The sequence below is a fragment of the Eumetopias jubatus genome, unplaced genomic scaffold, assembly GCF_037043125.1.
Source record: "Eumetopias jubatus isolate StellerSeaLion01/CBP00866 unplaced genomic scaffold, mEumJub1_p1.0 scaffold_8, whole genome shotgun sequence".
NCBI classification, from domain to species: Eukaryota; Metazoa; Chordata; class Mammalia; order Carnivora; family Otariidae; genus Eumetopias; species Eumetopias jubatus.
Window position 1 is genome coordinate 122687255 of NW_028274814.1, and position 19012 is coordinate 122706266.

General features: G+C 41.3%; 1 protein-coding gene across 1 annotated transcript in view; it reads left to right on the top strand.

Annotated features, from left to right (window-relative positions):
* DRAM1 (DNA damage regulated autophagy modulator 1) overlaps window positions 1-19012 on the top strand; it is a 45039-nt gene that overhangs the window by 13187 nt on the left and 12840 nt on the right. The window contains exons 2-5 of the mRNA XM_028121670.2: window positions 4522-4589; window positions 5977-6119; window positions 11888-12065; window positions 16065-16123. Of these exons, the coding sequence (XP_027977471.1) occupies window positions 4522-4589; window positions 5977-6119; window positions 11888-12065; window positions 16065-16123 (448 nt within the window). The remainder of the gene's footprint in view (window positions 1-4521; window positions 4590-5976; window positions 6120-11887; window positions 12066-16064; window positions 16124-19012) is intronic.

Below are 19012 nucleotides of genomic sequence, written 5' to 3' on the forward strand. Positions count from 1 at the left end.
GTTAAATTTCATGGTATTTGTGGAACCAAATAAAAAAATTTTAAAGCTGGTTTCATTTAATCAAACAACTGGTTATGAATGCAGTACACTAATATTTACCCAAATTTGTAGTATAGTGCCAAGTATAGGAATGTAGGCCCATTGGTACTCATGCACTGATGGTAGGCATTGTAGACTCTAGTCCTGAAAGAAAATCAGACTTATTATGATAGTCAATATTTGTCAAAAATATTTTACAATCAGTTATGGCATTTGAGGAGTTATGAGGTCTTGCCTAGTTTACACTTTCCTGGTATACAAGAAAGGCATGATGATCTCTTTTCATTACCATCATGGTTCATTCCCATGGTGTGCTGGAGCCAGCTAATATGTGCTCCTGAGAGCCAACTGTGTATATTTCTTCCCAATTCAATGTTCAGTGACCTACATTTTGGCAGCTTGAACTTTGACATGTTGGGAGCATTTACACCATGGAAATTGGCCTGTGCTACAAATCAGGCTCCCTCCAGAGCTAGTTGTTAAACATTTACCGGCACATCAGTGTTCATTCTCCTCGCCCACCCGCAATCATTCTAACTACTCCGTTCCTTGCCTGCTTTAGAGCACTACAGAGGCAGGGAAGTCAGGGAGTCAGATGCCTGGATTGTGTTAACAATGAAATTTAACTGAATAAAAATTTAAAGATCTTATTGGCTTTATTCATGGATTCATGATTTGGGCAGGATCCAGTCTAGCAGACAGAAAGGGGCTCTGAGGACCTGTACAAAATGAAAGACTTTTATAGGCAGAAGGGAGCAGGACAAGGATATTGATTATTGCAAGCTTACTTTCCCTATAGAGGGCAGGGGTCTTATCAGGCACATTACATAACTAATGCTGATCAGGTGATTCCTGAATGACTGGTTTAAGATTCCATTTCCAGGAGAGCTGAAACTTAAATTAAGTCTCAGTTTGGTGACTCAGGGCTTAGTATAAGCAATTCCATTTTGGGTCTGTTGTGTTTAGTAACTGGAATATAGATTCATCTCCTTAATAACCCCATGACCTTGAACAAATTATGTAACCTCTCTAATACCACTTTCTTCCTTAGTAAAATGGGGTTGAAATAAGACTCACCTCAAGGTTTTGAGGGTAAAATGCAATGATGTATGGTAACCACCTAACAGTGTCTGGTATGTAGTAAATGCTCAATAAGTGGTGTTTACTAGGTTTAGGTGGTTTTTTTTTTTTTTTTATTGCTAGTACTGATAGTCATTCATTCAACAAATACATATGGAATGGTTATTTACAAAGCACATTTGATTCTGCCTGTATGGTTTTACTTTATTTTTATTTTTTATTATTGTTATTTTTTAAGGTTTTATTTATTTATTTTAGAAAGAGAGAGGCAACATGAGCAGGAGGAGGGGCAGAGAGAGAGAGGGACAAGCAGACTCCCCACTGAGCAGGGGACCCCGAAGTGGGTCTAGATCCTGGACCCTGAGATCATGACCTGAGTGGAAGTGAGATGCTTATCAGGCTGAGCCACCCAGGCACCCCATATGGTTTTAAATGTACAGATAAACAAGAATAAAGCACCACCCTGAAATTCCCCTGAGCTTTCAGATCACATGTTTTATGCCATGGGGACTGTACATCTGGGCTCTTGACAAATGTCTTGGTTTACTATCAATGGGCAGATAGTTCCAGAGTCTGGTCGACTTATCTCCTGTCAGGGCACCTTCTTCTCTCCAACTACTTACCTATTCCCATTCCCATAAATAGCCTCACTCTTCCATTTCCTTCCTTTCTCCACAAATAAGCAAACAATCTCCCTGGCATGTGGCAGGTGCTGTCAGGCCTGTGATCACAAGTACTCTTGCATGACTCACCTGGAAGCTGCCTTTTTATATCCCGAGGCCAAGAACAGAAGGCTTGATTTCTACGTGAGATTTAATCTTTGGGCAAAAGGTCCCCCCGAGGGTAAAAGCTGTCTACCTTTTTCCATGACTGGTTCCGGTCCTCTCCTCTTACCCCACGTCATGCTCAGAAAGACATCCCACACACGGTGTAGCCTTTTCCCCCTCAAGATTCCTTTGGGGAGAAAAAAGGTTATTTGTAGGAGAAATGATAACGTGAAATTCTAAACCGTCCAGATTCTTACGGGTGCAAGTGCCACTGAGATTGAAATAGGAATAGAAGTATTTGTTGTAAAGGGGTGTCTTAACCTCTTTATACTTTTCAAATATTAAGTGTGCACAAAACTGGAAGACTCCTGCTGCCTTCTGCACACATGGGCTTCTTGTAGAATTCCTCAGATCATTTGAAGTGTGTCTTTTCAACATGATCAGTGTTTCAATACTTAAATTTCAGAGCTGTTTTAAAATGGGGTAACACTTAAGATGGGTACAAATTGTTTCATGCTGAGAACTCTCAGGCCATCAGTTTTAAACTGTTGCTTTATGGGAGCAGCTTGATGATGTAAAAATGTAAACCTTCGCTAAAATTAACAAGTCAGGAAACGACAGATGTTGGTGGGGATGCGGAGAAAGGGGAACCTTCCTACACTGTTGGTGGGAATGCAAGCTGGTGCAGCCGCTCTGGAAAACAGTATGGAGGTTCCTCAGAAGGTTGAAAATAGAGATACCCTGCAATCCAGCAATTGCATTACTTGGTATTTACCTCAAAGATACAAATGTAGTGATCTGAAGAGGCACCTGCACCGCAATGTTTATAGCAGCAATGTCCACAATAGCCAAACTGGAAAGAGCACAGATGTCCATCGACAGATGAATGGATAAAGAAGATGTGGGATATATATACAATGGAATATTATGCAGCCATCAAAAGGAATGAAATCTTGCCATTTGCAACGATGTGGATGGAACCGGAGGGTATTATGCTGAGCGAAATAAGTCAGTCAGAGAAAGACATGTATCATGATCTCACTGATATGAGGAATTCTTAATCTCAGGAAACAAACTGAGGGCTGCTGGAGTGGTGGGGGGTGGGAGGGATGGGGTGGCTGGGTGATAGACATTGGGGAGGGTATGTGCTATGGTGAGCACTGTGAATTGTACAAGACTGATGAATCACGGATCTGTACTTCTGAAACAAATAATACATTATATGTTAAAAAATAAAAAGAAGAAGAAGATAGCAGGAAGGGAAAAATGAAGGGGGGGAAATTGGAGCAGAAGACGAACCATGAGAGACTATGGATTCTGAGGAACAAACTGAGGGTTCTAGAGGGAAGGGGTGGGGGATGGGTTAGCCTGGTGATGGGTATTAAAGAGGGCACGTTCTGCGTGGAGCCCTGGGTGTTATGCACAAACAATGAATCATGGAACACTACATCATAAACTAATGATGTAATGTATGGTGATTAACATAACATAATAAAATTTAAAAAAATGTAAACCTTGGTATGAATGAGTAGAAAACAACACATCAAACACTACTTTCCAGCTCATTTAATTAATTTTTTTCCAGCTCATATAATTAATGAATTGATTGCGCCAGAAACGTCTTATAGAAACTATTTTTTTTAAAATAGTTTATCACAATTAATATAGCCTTGATATCCTATTGCTTCCATAAAGTTCTAATAGGGCATCAGTAATATTGCTCAGCTTCCCACCATCCTATTGTTAGCAGCAGAAACTCTTGTGGATAAATCAAATAATTAAAAAAATGTAAATGATGTGTTTATGTGTATTTAAAATCCAAATAGTTGCTTTTTCAAACTTGATTTTAGGCTCTTTTTCCCCTAAAATAGTCACATTCAATTCTTAACGAGAATGAACACACATCAAGTTTATTGGGCTTGATTATTTGAGAATCACCACTATCATTCACTTTAAATATTTCCTAGCTTTTTACAACGGAAAAAAAATTAATGTAACCTCTTATGGTAGAAAATGAGTTTTAGGTTTTTCAGAGCCAAAATGAAAATACTTTAGGGGCACCTGGGTGGCTCAGTTGGTTAAGTGACTGCCTTCAGCTCAGGTCATGATCCTGGAGTCCCGGGATCGAGTCCCACGTCAGGCTCCCTGCTCGGCAGGGAGTCTGCTTCTCCCTCTGACCCTCCTCCCTCTCGTGCTCTTTCTCTATCATTCTCTCTCTCTCTCTCAATAAATAAATAAAAATCTTAAAAAACACAAAATGAAAATACTTTAGAGCAAAATCGGACCAAGTCTTTGGAATTCAAAGTGGCCAAACACCCAGAAGAACCACTATATTAAAATTGCGAGTTTCGTGTCTCCCAGAGGTCTGAACATAATTCCTTTTTAATAACTTGGACATTTCGGGCGCCTGGGTGGCTCAGTTGGTTAAGCGACTGCCTTCGGCTCAGGTCATGATCCTGGAGTCCCGGGATCGAGTCCCGCATCGGGCTCCCTGCTCAGCAGGGAGTCTGCTTCTCCCTCTGACCCTCCCCCCTCTCATGTGCTCTCTCTTTCTCTCTCTCTCATTCTCTCTTTCAAATAAATAAATAAATAAAATCTTTAAAAAAAAAATAACTTGGACATTTCTCTTTGTCAGTGATACAGGAACAACACCTCCAGAGAGTGGGATTTTTGGATTTATGATAAACTTCTCTGCATTTCTTGGTAAGTACACAATAATTATTATAAATAAATGAAAAATTCCTAGTCTCAAGTGAAGTGAAATGTGTTGTTTACAGTTTGTATATAATTTTTTTAGCAGACTTTATTTTTCAGAACAGTTTTAGGTTCACAGCAAAATTGAGCAAAAAGTAGAGATTTCTCATATATGCCCTGCCCTCCAGCCAGGGTCTCCCCCACTATCATCATCCCCCACCAGAGTTGTACATTTGTTACAGTTGATGAGCCTACGTTGACGTTGACGTATCATTATCACCCAAAGTCCATAGTTTACATTAGGGTTCACTCTTGGTGTGTATAATTTTTTTTAACGATTTATTTATTAGAGAGAGATAGTGTGTGAGCATGCGGGCACACGAGCGGGAGGAGGGGCAGAGGGATAAGCTTACACAAAACCCAGAAGCTAAACGGTAAAGAATTGAAAGATTTAGTAGATAAAAAATTAAAACTTCCAAGTGACAAAAGATACAAAAAATGAAGTTAAAGATGGACCCGGAGAAAATTTGTAATATTTATAGCAGACAGTAGACTAGCGTGCATAATGTGTAAAAAGCAACTGCAAATTAAAAATGAAGAGACAAACTCAACAGAAAAATCAGGAAAAAATTAAATGCAAGTTTCAGAAGAAGAAATGCAGATGACCAGCAGACATACTGAAAGTTGCTCAATCTCACTAATGAGCAGAGAAATGCAAATTAAACCAACAGGTTGCCATTTCTCATTCATTGTATTGGCAATAATTAAAAAGGCAAGGGCATGCAGAATTGCTTTCAAACTCTGCTGTGAGAGTATAAATGCTAGAATACAGTGTTGGAGCAATTTGCAGATACTTTTTGGCATTTTAATTGTGCACAGTTTTTGCTCCAGTAATAATACTTCTAGGAATTTGTCTTCCAGAAGCACTGAAAGCATGCCAAGGACTTGTATACAAGGCTGTTCATTGAGCATTGTTTGTAACAGGAAAAACAGAGAGACAGGGTAGAAGTCCAACATCAGGGGAATTATGAAATAAATATATACCATGATGAGACCCCTAAGAACAATGAAGTAGACTTATTTCCACCAGCATGGTGAGATCTCCATGGTGATTTTCTTTATGTGGAAAAAAAGCAAGTCACAGAATACATGCACAATAGCATTTATGTGAAAAAGATAATGGGCAAGTTGGTGTGTGTTTGTGTGTATGTGTGTGTATATCCATCACACTGAGGAGAGAGTAAGAAGGGGTGAGGAAGGACTGGGTAGGTGAGTGGGAGACCATGGCAATTAATAAATTGAAATACAGACTTTAAAACAGCAATGCAAAAACTTTCCCTGTGTTTTCGTTCTAAAAGGTCAAATAAAAATTCATCAAAGTGCTTTTCTTTTTCAGGTGCAGCCACAATGTACACAAGATATAAAATAGTAGAGAAGCAAAATCAGACCAGCTATTTCAGCACGCCTGTATTTAACTTGGTGTCCCTAGTTCTTGGATTGGTGGGATGTATCGGAATGGGCATTGTAGCCAATTTCCAGGTATGTCCTGAGGTTGGTTGTGTTCTTGGGGATGATGGAGTATGTGTGTCTGGAGGAGAGAAGCAAGAACACAAGAGGATCCTTGTGCCAGGATCAAGTAGTTGATGGGTTTATAAAAGTTGGGATAGTGTGCTTCTTAGAAACAAATCTTTCTCATTTGAAAGTCAGTCCTGCCTGGCACTTGGGAGAGGTGGGGTGCATGTTTGCATGGTTATGAGAAAGCACATTTTGCTCCATGTTCCGGGCTCTGCATTGCTCCATGTTTAGTAACATGGTTGATGGCTTGGGAGAGCGACTTCAGTCATTGTAATAGTTTCGTTAAGAGTGTGAAAATATTTGGGGCACCTGGGTGACTCAATCAGTTGAGCCTCTGACTCTGGATTTCGGCTCTAGTCATGATCTCAGGGTCCTGAGATTGAGCCCACATTGGGCTCTGCGCTCAGTGAAAAGTCTGCTTCTTCTTCTTCCTCTGCCCCTCCCCCTGCTTGAGCTCTCCCTCTCTCAAACAAATAAAATCTTTAAAAAACAAAGAGTGTGAGAATATTTGTGTGTATGAGCGTGTGCGTTTACCAAACGGAGAGCAGCATCTGATTTCTTCCTTTGTCAGGTGAGGATATAGGTAATGGGGGTGAAATCCTTTGCTCAGGGTTACTCAGCTCATTCATTACAGAGCCAAAACATGGCCCCAGTGGAGGAAATTAACTTATATGGTGACTCCTCTGGAGTCTGCTCAGTATATTCTTACTGTTCGAAGTATTTGAAGAAACCCTGCTTGTTCTATTCTAACTCGGGGCTACCTGTTCATCCTGAGGTCTCTTTCAGGAAGGCATGGGAACTGTTTGTCTATGGAGACGATATTTAATATTTTAAAAGTATTTATTGCATTTCAGGTTTTACTAGTTATAATATCCTCCCCTCCTAGGGTTATTGTGAGGACCCCACGAGCTGATGTATACTCACAGCAGGCCATACTTGGCAGCCGCCATGGCTGCCATCATTACAGGCTTACGCTGTGTTGGTCTTGCTCTCTCCACCACTATGTTTTGTTTTGTTTTTTTTTTAAGATTTTATTTATTTATTTGTCAGCGAGAGCAAGAGAGTGCACACAAGCAGCCGGGAGCCATAGGCAGAAGGAGAAGCAGGCTTCCTGCTGAGCAAGGAGCCAGATGCGGGACTCGATCCCAGGACCCTGGGATCATGACCTGGGTGGAAGGCAGACGTTTAACCGACTGAGCCACCCAGGTGCCCCCTGAGTTTTCGTTTTTGAATGTTATAAATCCACAATTATTGTTTCCCTGTTAACACTGAAAGGTAGGTTTGTAGCCTCCCTGGAGCAAGTATCCAGGGCTTCATGGAGGGCACTGTGCGAATAGATTGCTTCTGGCTCCATTATTATTTTCCTACCCTTATTTTGCCTTTAATGGAGAAATGACACAAAGGCTGTAACACATGTGGGTGCAGGTGACATTGGTCACGTGGTGGAGACTCTTTCTTTATAGTTTATGATTGTATGCATTTGGTTTTTCATGACAACCAATGTATTGAAAATCTCCTGTTTGACAGACTTTACTTTCGTAAAGTAGCACATTCAGTGCTTTAACTTCTGTCATCCCAATAATGACCTTAGAAGTCAGGTGGTATTATTTTCCTCATTTGCCAGTGGAGAAATGGAGGCCCAGAGGGCTTCATCCTTGCCCAAGATTGAATGAGCACAGAAAGGCAGATGTGGACTTTGAATCGAAGCCATCTCTCTAGAACCTGTGGGAAAGAGTTAACTTCAAGGCCAAAATGGGGAAATCTCTGAAAGAAATAAAGCAGTTCTCTGAAACCATTCACAGTTCTAGTGCCAGAAAGCGTTACAGGAAGGGAAATGGAATTGGAGGGGCGAGAAGACGTGGAATGATATGATCACTAGTAGATGGTGGATATGAATTGTTCAGTGGGGAAGAGTATACACTATATGATATCCGATGACTTTGCTCTCCAACTAACTCACAGGATGAGCACAACAGCTGTCAGCTTTTCAACCAGAAAGGGCAAATGTTAGAAAGAACACTTGGAAGTCAGACCATTGAACTTGTGGTTCTCTTTAAGGTTTCAATGAAGTGATTACATCTTAACAAAAAACCAGCAATAGAATCTTAAACTTTCCTGAGAGCAAAGTATTTGCCTTGTCATTGTTCCCATAAGTATATCTTTACAACTTCCTTGTTTGATATCCTGTCATTCATTTTCAACATGTGGGGAGCAAACCAACTCGAGCCCTTCCTTCCCGAGGAATTGGAGGTGTGCAGGCAAGAGGGCACTGGCTGTCTTGGGGGTGGGGGTGTTCCTTGCATAGGAGCAAACTGCACTCATCAGAAGTTCAAGGAGCTGTCTGTCCTGAGCTGGTTGGGTGGGACGGCTACTTTTTGGTGTGTCTTCCCCAACCTCTCTCAGTCCTTTACTTTCCTTCAAGAAATTTCCCTTTTGGAAAAGTCAAGTTTTCCAAGATTTAACCCTCTCAGTGTTCTAGATTTCTTTTTACTACCTTTTAAATTAACAAGAGAGTTTTGAAAGAGAGATCCAGAAAGCATGCCGGATTTTCATTTTTATCCTCTATCCAAAATTCATGTCTGATCTAAGAATCATTTCCCTTCAAAAAGACATCTTTGCTCTGAAAAACAAACTGAGGGTTCTAGAGGGGAGGGGGGTAGGGGGATGGGTTAGCCTGGTGATGGGTATTGAGGAGGGCACGTTCTGCATGGAGCACTGGGTGTTATGAACAAACAATGAATCATGGAACACTGCACCAAAAACTAATGATGTAATATATGGTGATTAACATAACAATAAAAAAAATAAAAAAAAAAAAGACATCTTTGATGAAGTCAAAAAGACTTCACAGGGGGAAAAAGCACATCCAAATACAACTCCTGCTGACTCAAGGACCTTCTGATCCGGTAATGGCAGGGTTAATGTGGGGGCCCATGAATTTGCAGATGAAGATCCTAAAGGATATGTTGAATAGAAGGGGGTTGAGGAAGCAAATTCCCTGATAGTGCAATTGGAGGAAACAGAGTATATAAATGCAGGATGTTGATTTACTTAGCATAAAAAAGAAAACAGCGCATGGAAAGCATCAAGAATCTCAGAACATTATTCCTGAAAATTACTCATTAGCAGTGGACGCCTTTCTTTTTGTTCATTTTCCCTTGCCCAAATGTGCCTAACATTCAAAGGGGGGCAAAGATCTGTGTCTTCATTCTTTTATTTTATTGGTTTAATGTTGGTTTTATATTTGGTTTAATACTGTTGGTTTTATATTGTTTTTTTTCCCCCAGTTTTACTGAGGTATCTTTGGCATATAACCTTGTATTAGTGTGTAACAGAGTGATGTGATACATGTATATATTGCAAAATGATCACAATAAGTTCGTTAACATACATCACCTCACACAGGTACAATTTTTTTTTCTTGTGATGACAACTCTCTTAGCAACTTTCGAATATACGATATGGCATTGTTAACTACGGTCACCATGCTGCCCGTTACATCCTCAGGCTTTGTATCTGGAAGCTTCAGTCTTTCGACCCCCCTTTCCCCCATCCTCCGTCCCCACTCCTACCCCTCACCTCTGGCAACCATTGATCTGTTTTCTGTATCGATAAGTTCAGTTTTTTATTTTTTTTTAAGATTCCACATATAAGTGAGATCATACAGTATTTGCCTTTGTCTGACTCGTTTCATTTGGCATCATGCCCTCAGCATCCATCTGTGTGTCACAAATGGCAAGATTTTTTACTTTTTCATGGGTGAATAATTGTGTGTGTGTGTGTGTGTGTGTCACATTTTCATTATCTGTTCATCCTTTGACAGACACAGGTTTTTTCTATGTCTTGGCTGTTGTAATGCTGCAGTGAACATGGGGGTGTAGTCATCTTTTTGAGAGTGATTTCATTTTCTTTGAATTATTGCTGTTTTTCATTGTAGTAAAATACATATATAACATAGAATTGGCCAACTTAGGGGTGCCTGGGTGGCGGTTAAGCATCTGCCTTTGGCTCAGGTCATGATCTCAGGGTCCTGGGATGAGCCCTGTGTGGGGCTCCCTGCTGAGCAGGGAGCCTGCTTTGCCCTCTCCCTCTGCCCCTCCCCCCCTCAGGCTCGCTCTCTCTAGCTTTCTCTCTCAAATAAATAAATAAAATCTTTTTTAAAAATTGGCCATTTAACCATTTTTAAGTGTACAGTTTAGTGGTTTTTCAAAATTCTTTAAGTACTTAAAGGTATATAAATATTTTAAAGGGCATAGAATGTACTTTATTTTTCATATATAATCTTCCTAAATCTATATGCCCATGTTAAGTATCATAGGAATAAGAATCTATACCTAATAAGTGTGTAATTGATATTCTGTGTTGCAGAATGTTAATGCAGCCATATTTTATTATAACATAAATCAAGTAGTGCATTTTCCCCTATATTAGTAGGTTTGATACCAGGAAATAAGTTTCCTTAGAAAATAAGTTTGACCCAGGGTCCTGGGATCAAGCTGGATGGTTCAGTTGGTTAAGCATCTGCCTTCAGCTCATGTCATGATCCCAGGGTCCTGGGATCAAGCCCTGTGTCAGGGCTCCTGCTCAGCAGGGAGCCTGCTTCTCCCTCTACCTGCTGCTCCCCCTACTTGTACTCTCTCTCTCTCTCTCTGTCAAATAAATAAATAAAATCTTAAAAAAAAGAAAAGAAGTTTGAAAGTTTTTTTTTTTTTAATCTTCCTTTCCCATGTGGACAATAAAGACTTGATAACAGTTTATTTGTGAGCAGATGGAGAACACCCTGGTTCTGGGCAAGGCTGGATGGGTCCAGATCAAAGAAAAATCTGGGAGGGACAGGGTGTGGGTAGTGAGTTGGGGCCAGTAGGGGTCTAGGACCCAAACCAGGCTCTCTTGGACAATACTTTAACTTGCCCCTTTGCAAAGCTCACGTTTTCAAGTTCAAGCAGAGACAATCCATTGCTCAATACAACATCATTGTTACACCAGAAGGTAGGTGCCCATTGCACATTTGAAAGGAGCCTAAAGTGAGCTCCTTGAATGGTCCATCATGAGCATATTTGTGATCAATACCAGATTCTGTGCCTAGACTGGGTGTAGGGGTGCTTTCTGGTTGAAATGGCTGGGGGAGGATGGGGGCACAGGGCCTTGACTTGAATCTGCCTTTGCATGGCAAGGGCAGTGTCTTTACTTACATTTGTGTGTGCATGTGGGGTGCCTGGGGGAAGACAGAGATTATTGGGGAGCAGGGAGCCTGAAATCCACGCTGGGCATGTTCATGGAACCAGTTGTATACTTTTAAATGGAATTCATCATATAATCTTCACTGCAAACCTGCAAGACTGGAATTATTATGCCCATTTTACAGATACAGAAATTGAGGTTATAAACTAAGGTCACAGAGTCCAGTGGCAGATTTGAAATTTTTTATCCAGTTCTGCTGCACTCCAAAGCCCTCGGTACTCAGTTCTCCCACCTCTGAGGCAGACATCCCTCTGTCCTTGTGCAGCGTGCCCCCATTTGCTGTGGAACAACTAAGAGCATTTACTTTAGGGTCTGGAAGGCATTTCTCTTGGTAGTCCTCTGCAGGCAACTGCATTCTCCAAGGAGTGGTGGGTGCACCTGTGATGACGGTGGCTTTGAGTAGCCCAGCGTGGGTGGGGGCATGGGTCTTGCTGCGCGCAGACTCGTGCAGACTCACGCAGAGTAACAGCTCTTTGTGACTCTCTCTCTAGGAGTTAGCTGTTCCCGTGGTCCACGATGGCGGTGCCCTTTTGGCTTTTGTCTGCGGTGTGGTCTACACGCTCCTGCAGTCCATCATCTCTTACAAATCATGTCCCCAGTGGAACAGCCTGTCCACATGCCACGTGCGGTTGGCCATCTCTGCTGTTTCCTGTGCAGCCGTGGTCCCCAGTATCCTTTGCACATTTGTCAGTGTCTTCACGGGCTTGACCCTTCTCCCACTCCCCCAAAAGAGTATGAAAAAAAGCAAAGGTTAACAGCCCGGTTTCCACATGCTTCAGGAGAACAATTGGGAGAAAAGTGTAGTCGTTAAGAAAATATCTCAACATTGTCTGGTTAGATCAAAACAATCTTTGGGGGGAACCTGTGCAAGGAGAATGGAAACATGTCGAAACACTTTAGTCTGTTTACTTTCCTTCCAACAGGGAAAGTTTCGTAAGCAATGGGAAAATATTTATTTTTCTTTGTAGTGCTTGGTCAAAGGCACCAAATATTGATATTGTACTTAAAGTAACAGCCCTGTGAAGTCCCAAGAGCCAGTACTCTGCCCTCACCCTGCACGTTGATGATTCATTAGGTGGTTTGATTTACCCGTCTGTGTTAAGAGGTTTTAAAAAGCTCTCTCATTTATTTCTAAGGCAGTTGAAATACATTTAGCCTTCTCTTGTTATCACTGATTCCAGTTTCAAAATGAAATCTCATTCCATTTTCTAATTCAACAATGTGAAAAGAAAGTATCAATTTATATGCCTGTGCGTTCTGGTTTAAAGGAAATGAAAGCTTGATCCTTCTCTCTTTCTAGAGGCATTTAACAGAAAAAAAAAAAAAAAAAGCTGTGTCTTTAAGATGTGGAAAATTCCCATCTTTCGAAATACCATCTGCAGTCCTATCAGAGAAAAACTGCAGAGCCATCAAAAGATGGTGATTCCTGTCAGACTGTAGGAAAATAACAACTATTTTATTAGCGGAAACTTTGTTAGTCTGGATTCCGTTTTGGTATAAAGTGGGCAAGCTTGAGTGAAAATGCACCATGTGCTTCTAAATAGTAAGTTTTGCGTTTCTCTTAAAACAGAAGCTATACAAAATGTGAAGCCTAAGTACGGTTTTGGGTTTTTTTTTTTTAATCATCTTAGGGAAGGAAATTTTTAGTTACAAAATTTCTAAGCACAGAGGAAGCAAATCCTACTGTTGAGAAATTTAAACAAAATACATACCCTTGTTACAAAGATAGTTCCTTCGCAATTTCCCTGTCCTATTTATGGATTGAAGACACTCATGTTTCTCTCCAAATATATCTACTTAAAACTTTTAGCTTGTGTTAGTTGTAGAATTTATAGTAGCAGTGTTCGTAGTGTTAAAGCCAAAGTTTCTTGGTGTAGGAAACCTTTGCTTGCTTCCAACTTGAGAGGCACATCTTTAGATGTTAAAATCGGAGAGAATTTTAGCAAGAATAAGCATTTCGGCCCTAAGAGTTTCACATACAAATAGCTCCCATTTCTAGGTGGTTCTTAGGAGCCATGCCAAGGGATAGCATCCCCAAGCAGAAGCAGGTCATGTGCCTGTATTAAATCAACTCGAATGAATTAATCCGTATGGAAAGGTCTTTGGTCCTAAGCATTAGCATGGTATTTATATTTCTTTCCAAAGATTTCAAAGTATCTTTAAAATGCCCTTGTCTCTTGTTACTGTAATATTTCTGTGAAACATCCTCACTTGACTAATGAAGAAACTGAAACATAGATGAGGCAGTTGCTAGGATCTTGCTTCTAGGCCCTGCCTGTGAGACTATCCATCTTGCACCTGGCTTCTAACACTTTCAAAAGCCTTCACAAAATCACTAACAGCATAGAGCCCAGGTTCCTTCGCTTGAGACGCATAACCTGAGACTGCCTATTGAGTATTTTTTTTAAGATTTTATTGATTTACTTATTTTAGAGAGAGAGAGAGAATCTCAAGCAGACTCCTCACTGTGCTCAGAGCCCCATGTGGGACTTGACCTCACGACCCATGAGATCATGACCTAAGCTGAAACCCAGAGTCAGCGCTTAACATACTCAGCCACCCACGTGCCCCATGAGACTGCCTATATTTTTGACCTCATTCTTACATGGTCTCCCCTGGACTTGCCCCTTTCCTGTTCTCTGCTTTTGCCCATTCTATTCTCCCTGGCTGGATTCTCCTCCTCCACCTTGTTTTCTAGAGCTGAGCTGTCCAGTACGGTAGCCACTAACCACATGAGGCTACTGAGCACTTGAAATGTGGCTGGTTCACATGGAGACATGCAGCTAAGTGTAAAAACCACACTGATTTCAAAGATTTAAGAAGAAGAAAAGGAGAATGTAAAATATCTCATTATTAATTCTTTATATTAGTACATGTTGAAATGATAATATTTTTGATATATTGGGTTAGATAAGATATTATTAAAATTAATTTCATTTGGTTCTATTTTATTTTTAACTAATCTTTACACCCAACATGTGGCCCAACCTCCCAATCCTGAGATCAAGAGTCACATGCTCTACCAACTAAGCCAGGCAGGCGCCCCTCATTTGGTTCTTTTTAGTTTAGTTTTTTTTTTTTTTAGTGTAGCTATTCTAGTAGAATTTTTTTTTTTTTAAGGAGATAGAAGTTTATTGAATACACCACAAGGGAGAAGCGGGTAGGGCAGCAGAGGAGAGGCTATTTGCCCATGGGAGAATATTTTACAGGGGCGCCTGGGTGGCTCAGTCGTTGAGCATCTGCCTTCGGCTCAGGTCATGATCCCAGGGTCCTGGGATCGAGCCCCGCATCGGGCTCCCTGCTCGGCGGGAAGCCTGCTTCTCCCTTCCCCACTCCCCCTGCCTGTGTTCCCTCTCTCCTTGTCTCTCTCTCTCTGTCAAATAAATAAATAAAATCTTTAAAAAAAAGAATATTTTACATTACACATGTGGCTGGCATTAATTTCTGGGGTGACGCTGCTCTAGAGAGCTCCTCAGGCCTCAACTTACATTAGGCTCAACTCAGTGAAGACTTTCCTGACTCCTCAAATCCCATTCCACTCTGAATTCATAATTTTCCCTCTGAGTCATCATCGTGCCCTATTCTTTTCTGTCTTAATGCAGCACATTCCCTGGGCTTCATCCGACAAGGCTGTGATGTTTCCAAGAGCTGACACCAAGTCTGTTTTGCCAGAATTTTCTGTCTCCCCCTTCCTTCCCACCAGCATGGTACCTGGTGCACAGAAGATAGGACTCAAGAACAAAGAGTTAAGACGCTTTTAAACTATTAGAAACAGAAATATGGTAATGACACGATCAGGGAATCTTTTATTTTGAGAAAACAAGAAGTGTTAAGAATTGCAAAATATTGGGGGGTAGGGAGGGCAGGGAGAGGAGGTGCTGACTCTGAATTCAGAGGGAATTCTAAACTTCACATTGACTCAAAGCTTTGAATTCATAACTGTTTGCAAAAGCATTTTAAGATCATCTCATCTCTAGCTTTCTCTTTTGCCTTTATAAGCTCCATCAGAATGGCTGTCACGACTCTTTTACCGACAGCCCATGGAGGCTCTAGCCTCAGTCCCTGGCACTGTTTGGCCTCTCTAGGTCAGAGGTAGGATGTATCTCTTTGATTTGTAAACCCTTTAGTCCGGGAAGGAAGGACTCCGTTTATACCCAAGGACTTGATGGAATAAGTCTTTTTTAAAGACAGTAATGTGAATCTGTAGCTTGTTTTTGTAGAAGGACCTTGGTAGTTTGTGATGCTTTGATACTTTGAAATGTTAATTTTTCCTTAAAGCTGTTGCCTTGAAAATAGGATTTTAGGGAAAGAGTATTTTTATTCAATACTTTTGTTTAGGGAAAATAGTATTTTAAGGAAAAAGTACCCAACTGTCATTTTGACCAAATTTAAAAAGCACAGTGGAGCAAAATGGAGCCACAGAAGAAAATTTGACTATACGTAACCGAAAAGGTATTGCTAAAGAACGACTATAAATCCATGTTGTAATTTAAATGCTATCACAATTGAACTTAAGCTTTGAGATTATAAGAAGCTGACATAACATTTCTGATTGCAGAAATGTTGGTATTAACATTTTCACACTGTGTGATGATTATTAGAAGAATAGTCTTAACATTAAAAGACCTGTATTTTTTTGGAGCTTCCTTAACGATTTCCCTTTTTTAGTGATTGCCTGTGCTTCACTAATTTCTATAACCAAGCTGGAGTGGAATCCCAAAGAAAAGGTAAAATTTAACTCGTCTTCATTATGATTGCTGAACCTGGTTCCTGGGAATTATTTTCAAAATTTTGAGTTCCTAATTGAATTTCCTCATCAAAAGAGGTCAGGCACTTAATGGTAGGGGCTGCTGTGAATTAAGGTGTATGGAGGTCCAAGGAAACAGGGAGTGGTAAGCAGAGAAGATGAGACCTGCTCCAGTACAGAGGGCTTTTGTTTCAGGATGAACTGGAGAATAAATTATCTGTGCGGGCGAGGAGTTTGTGCAAAGCTGTAAGAGGTAGGCAGAGAGACAGGAGTCTCTCTCACCTACCCACGTAGGTGACCCAAATAAGCTATTGAAGGCTTTTGAACAGGCAAGTACATTGAAAGAGTATTAGCGGGTACCTATTAGTCAGAAGCAACCCTGGGATAAAGGACTGAGGGGAGAGCCTGGAGTTAGGGTGGCAGGGAGAAGGCAGTTCTCTAGTTTAGATTTCAAATCAGGATTGGCCTAGGGGTCTCAACATCACTCATCATCAGGGGAATGTAGATCAAAACCACAATGAGATAGCACCTCACACCTGTCAGAATGGCTAAAATCAACAACACAAAAACAACAAGTATTTGTGGGTATGTGGAGAAAAAGGAACCCTCGTGCACTGCTGGTGGGAATGCAGACTGGTGCAGCCACTGTGGAAAACAGTATGGAGATTCCTCAAAAAGTTAAAAATAGAACTAGCATATGGTCCAGTAATCACAGTACTGGGTATTTACCCCCAAAATACAAAAACGTTAATTCAAAGAGGTGCATGCACCCCTATGTTTATTGCAGCATTATCTACAACATCCAAATTATGGAAGTAGCCCAAATGTCCATCCATAGATGAATGGACAAAGAAGATGTGGTATATATACACAATGGAATATTACTCAGCCATAAAAAGAATGAAATCTTGCCATTTGCAATGACATGGTTGGAGCTAGAGAGTATAACGCTAAGCGAATAAGTCCGAGAAAGACAAAAAACATATGATTTCACTCATATATATATGTGGAATTTAAGAAACAAAACAAACGGACAAAGGGAAAAAAAAAGTGAGAAAGAGAGAGACAAACCAAGAAACAGACTCTTAATTATAGAGAACAAACTGATGGTTATCGGAGGGACAGTGGGTGGGGGGCGATGGGTGAAACAGGTGAAGGGGATTAAGGAGGGCACTTGCTGTGATGAGCACCAGGTGATGTATGGAAGTGTTGAATCACTATGTTGTACACCTGAAACTAATGTAACACTGTATGTTAACTATACAGAAATTAAAATTAAAAACTTAAAAAAAGTGAATAAAAAAAGATTAGCCTAGGGTAGAAGTACAAAGGGGAAATATTTATGGGCGTTGGCAAGTGACAGACATGAGAATAGAAGGACATGAAGAATCAAAGAGGACTTTCAGATATTATCTTGGGGGAAGCAAAGAATCTGTCCCTGTGAGCAGAGAGAAGCAGAGTCCCAAACAGGAACAAATGATTCCATGAGGGGAAGGTGGGTGGGTTTGGGTTTAGAACTGTTGAACCTGAGGTTATAGTGAAACATTAAGGAGAACTGCCCAGTTACTTGTGGGACTAGACCCGTGCGGGTACTGGGAACCATCAGGGCACAGGGTGGAGTGGTAATTTCCAGCCCAAACATCAGAACACCTGGAATTGAATGTTTGGAATTGAGATGGACTCATGCCACGAGGTACGCATAGTGGTGGCTCATCTAGATGCCATATGGGGAATGAATGATGCCCAGGAGAGGGGAGTTGGTGGGAGAACAGCAGTTTGTTTTTCAAGGGGCAGGGTAGTTACTGATGTTTTTCCAAAAAGCAGTTTCAGTAAAATGTTGGCTTTAGGCCAATTGCAGGAGGGTAAAGAAAGGGTGAGAGGGGTGGTTCATTCATTCAGCCACCAATGAATGTTTGGAGGAGAGAGGAAGAGGAGAAATGACATGGTGGCTAGAGGGCCAGTGGGATCAGGGGATTTTCCACGGCAGGGTTCTGGCATGTGATGGAAGCCTGCAGGAGACAACGGAGAAGGGGCACCTGGGTGGCTCAGTCGCTGAAGCATCTGCCTTCAGCTCAAGTCACGATCTCAGTGTCCTGGGATCCAGCCCTGCTTCCAGCTCCCTGCTCAGCGGGGAGTCCGCTTCTCCCTCTGCCTCCTTGCCCTGGGCTCATGCTCTTCCTCACCCTCTTCAGACTCTGGAGAGACTGGAGGTGGTGAGGAAGAGAATGATCCAGGCAGAAGTTAAAAAAAAAAAAAAAAAGTCCTTTCTGAAAGCGAGACCTCATAGCAGGGCGGCTTTGGATGTACTTTACCAATTCAGCCACTGGAGGGAGACCTTCCACCACAAATCAAACAAAACCAGCTGCTGGGAAGAATTCATCAGAGTATATCCCCCAGGCAATTAAAAATTGTTTTTCATTTCATTTTCTATCTTAAAAATGTGAAAAATACCTCATTTCCTGTTCATGCCATAAATTACCATTGCTGCTCTTGTATTGCTTTCTGGTCCCAGTATCAATGAATGCACACAAAACCCTTTACATTAATTCACTGAATGGAATAACGGCTTAGGTACTGCCCCAAACTTCTGTGGCGTTCTTGGGAGCTTGTGTAGCACACTCCTGTGCATTCACTTACTTGGTAGGGATGGTGAGAATTCTAATATCATTCTCTCATGTCATGTAGCAAGGAGATTAGAGCTTTGCCTGCATTCCCACAAGCGTAGTGGAAGAGTCTGCACTCCTAGTTCAGTGTGCTTTCATTAAATATGCTAAAGAAATCGAACGATAAAGGATGGTCACCAAAAGGAGGTGGGGCCTCAGTTCTCTACCCCCAGAGCAGGCTGATCGGGTTCTCCCCGGTGTGAGCT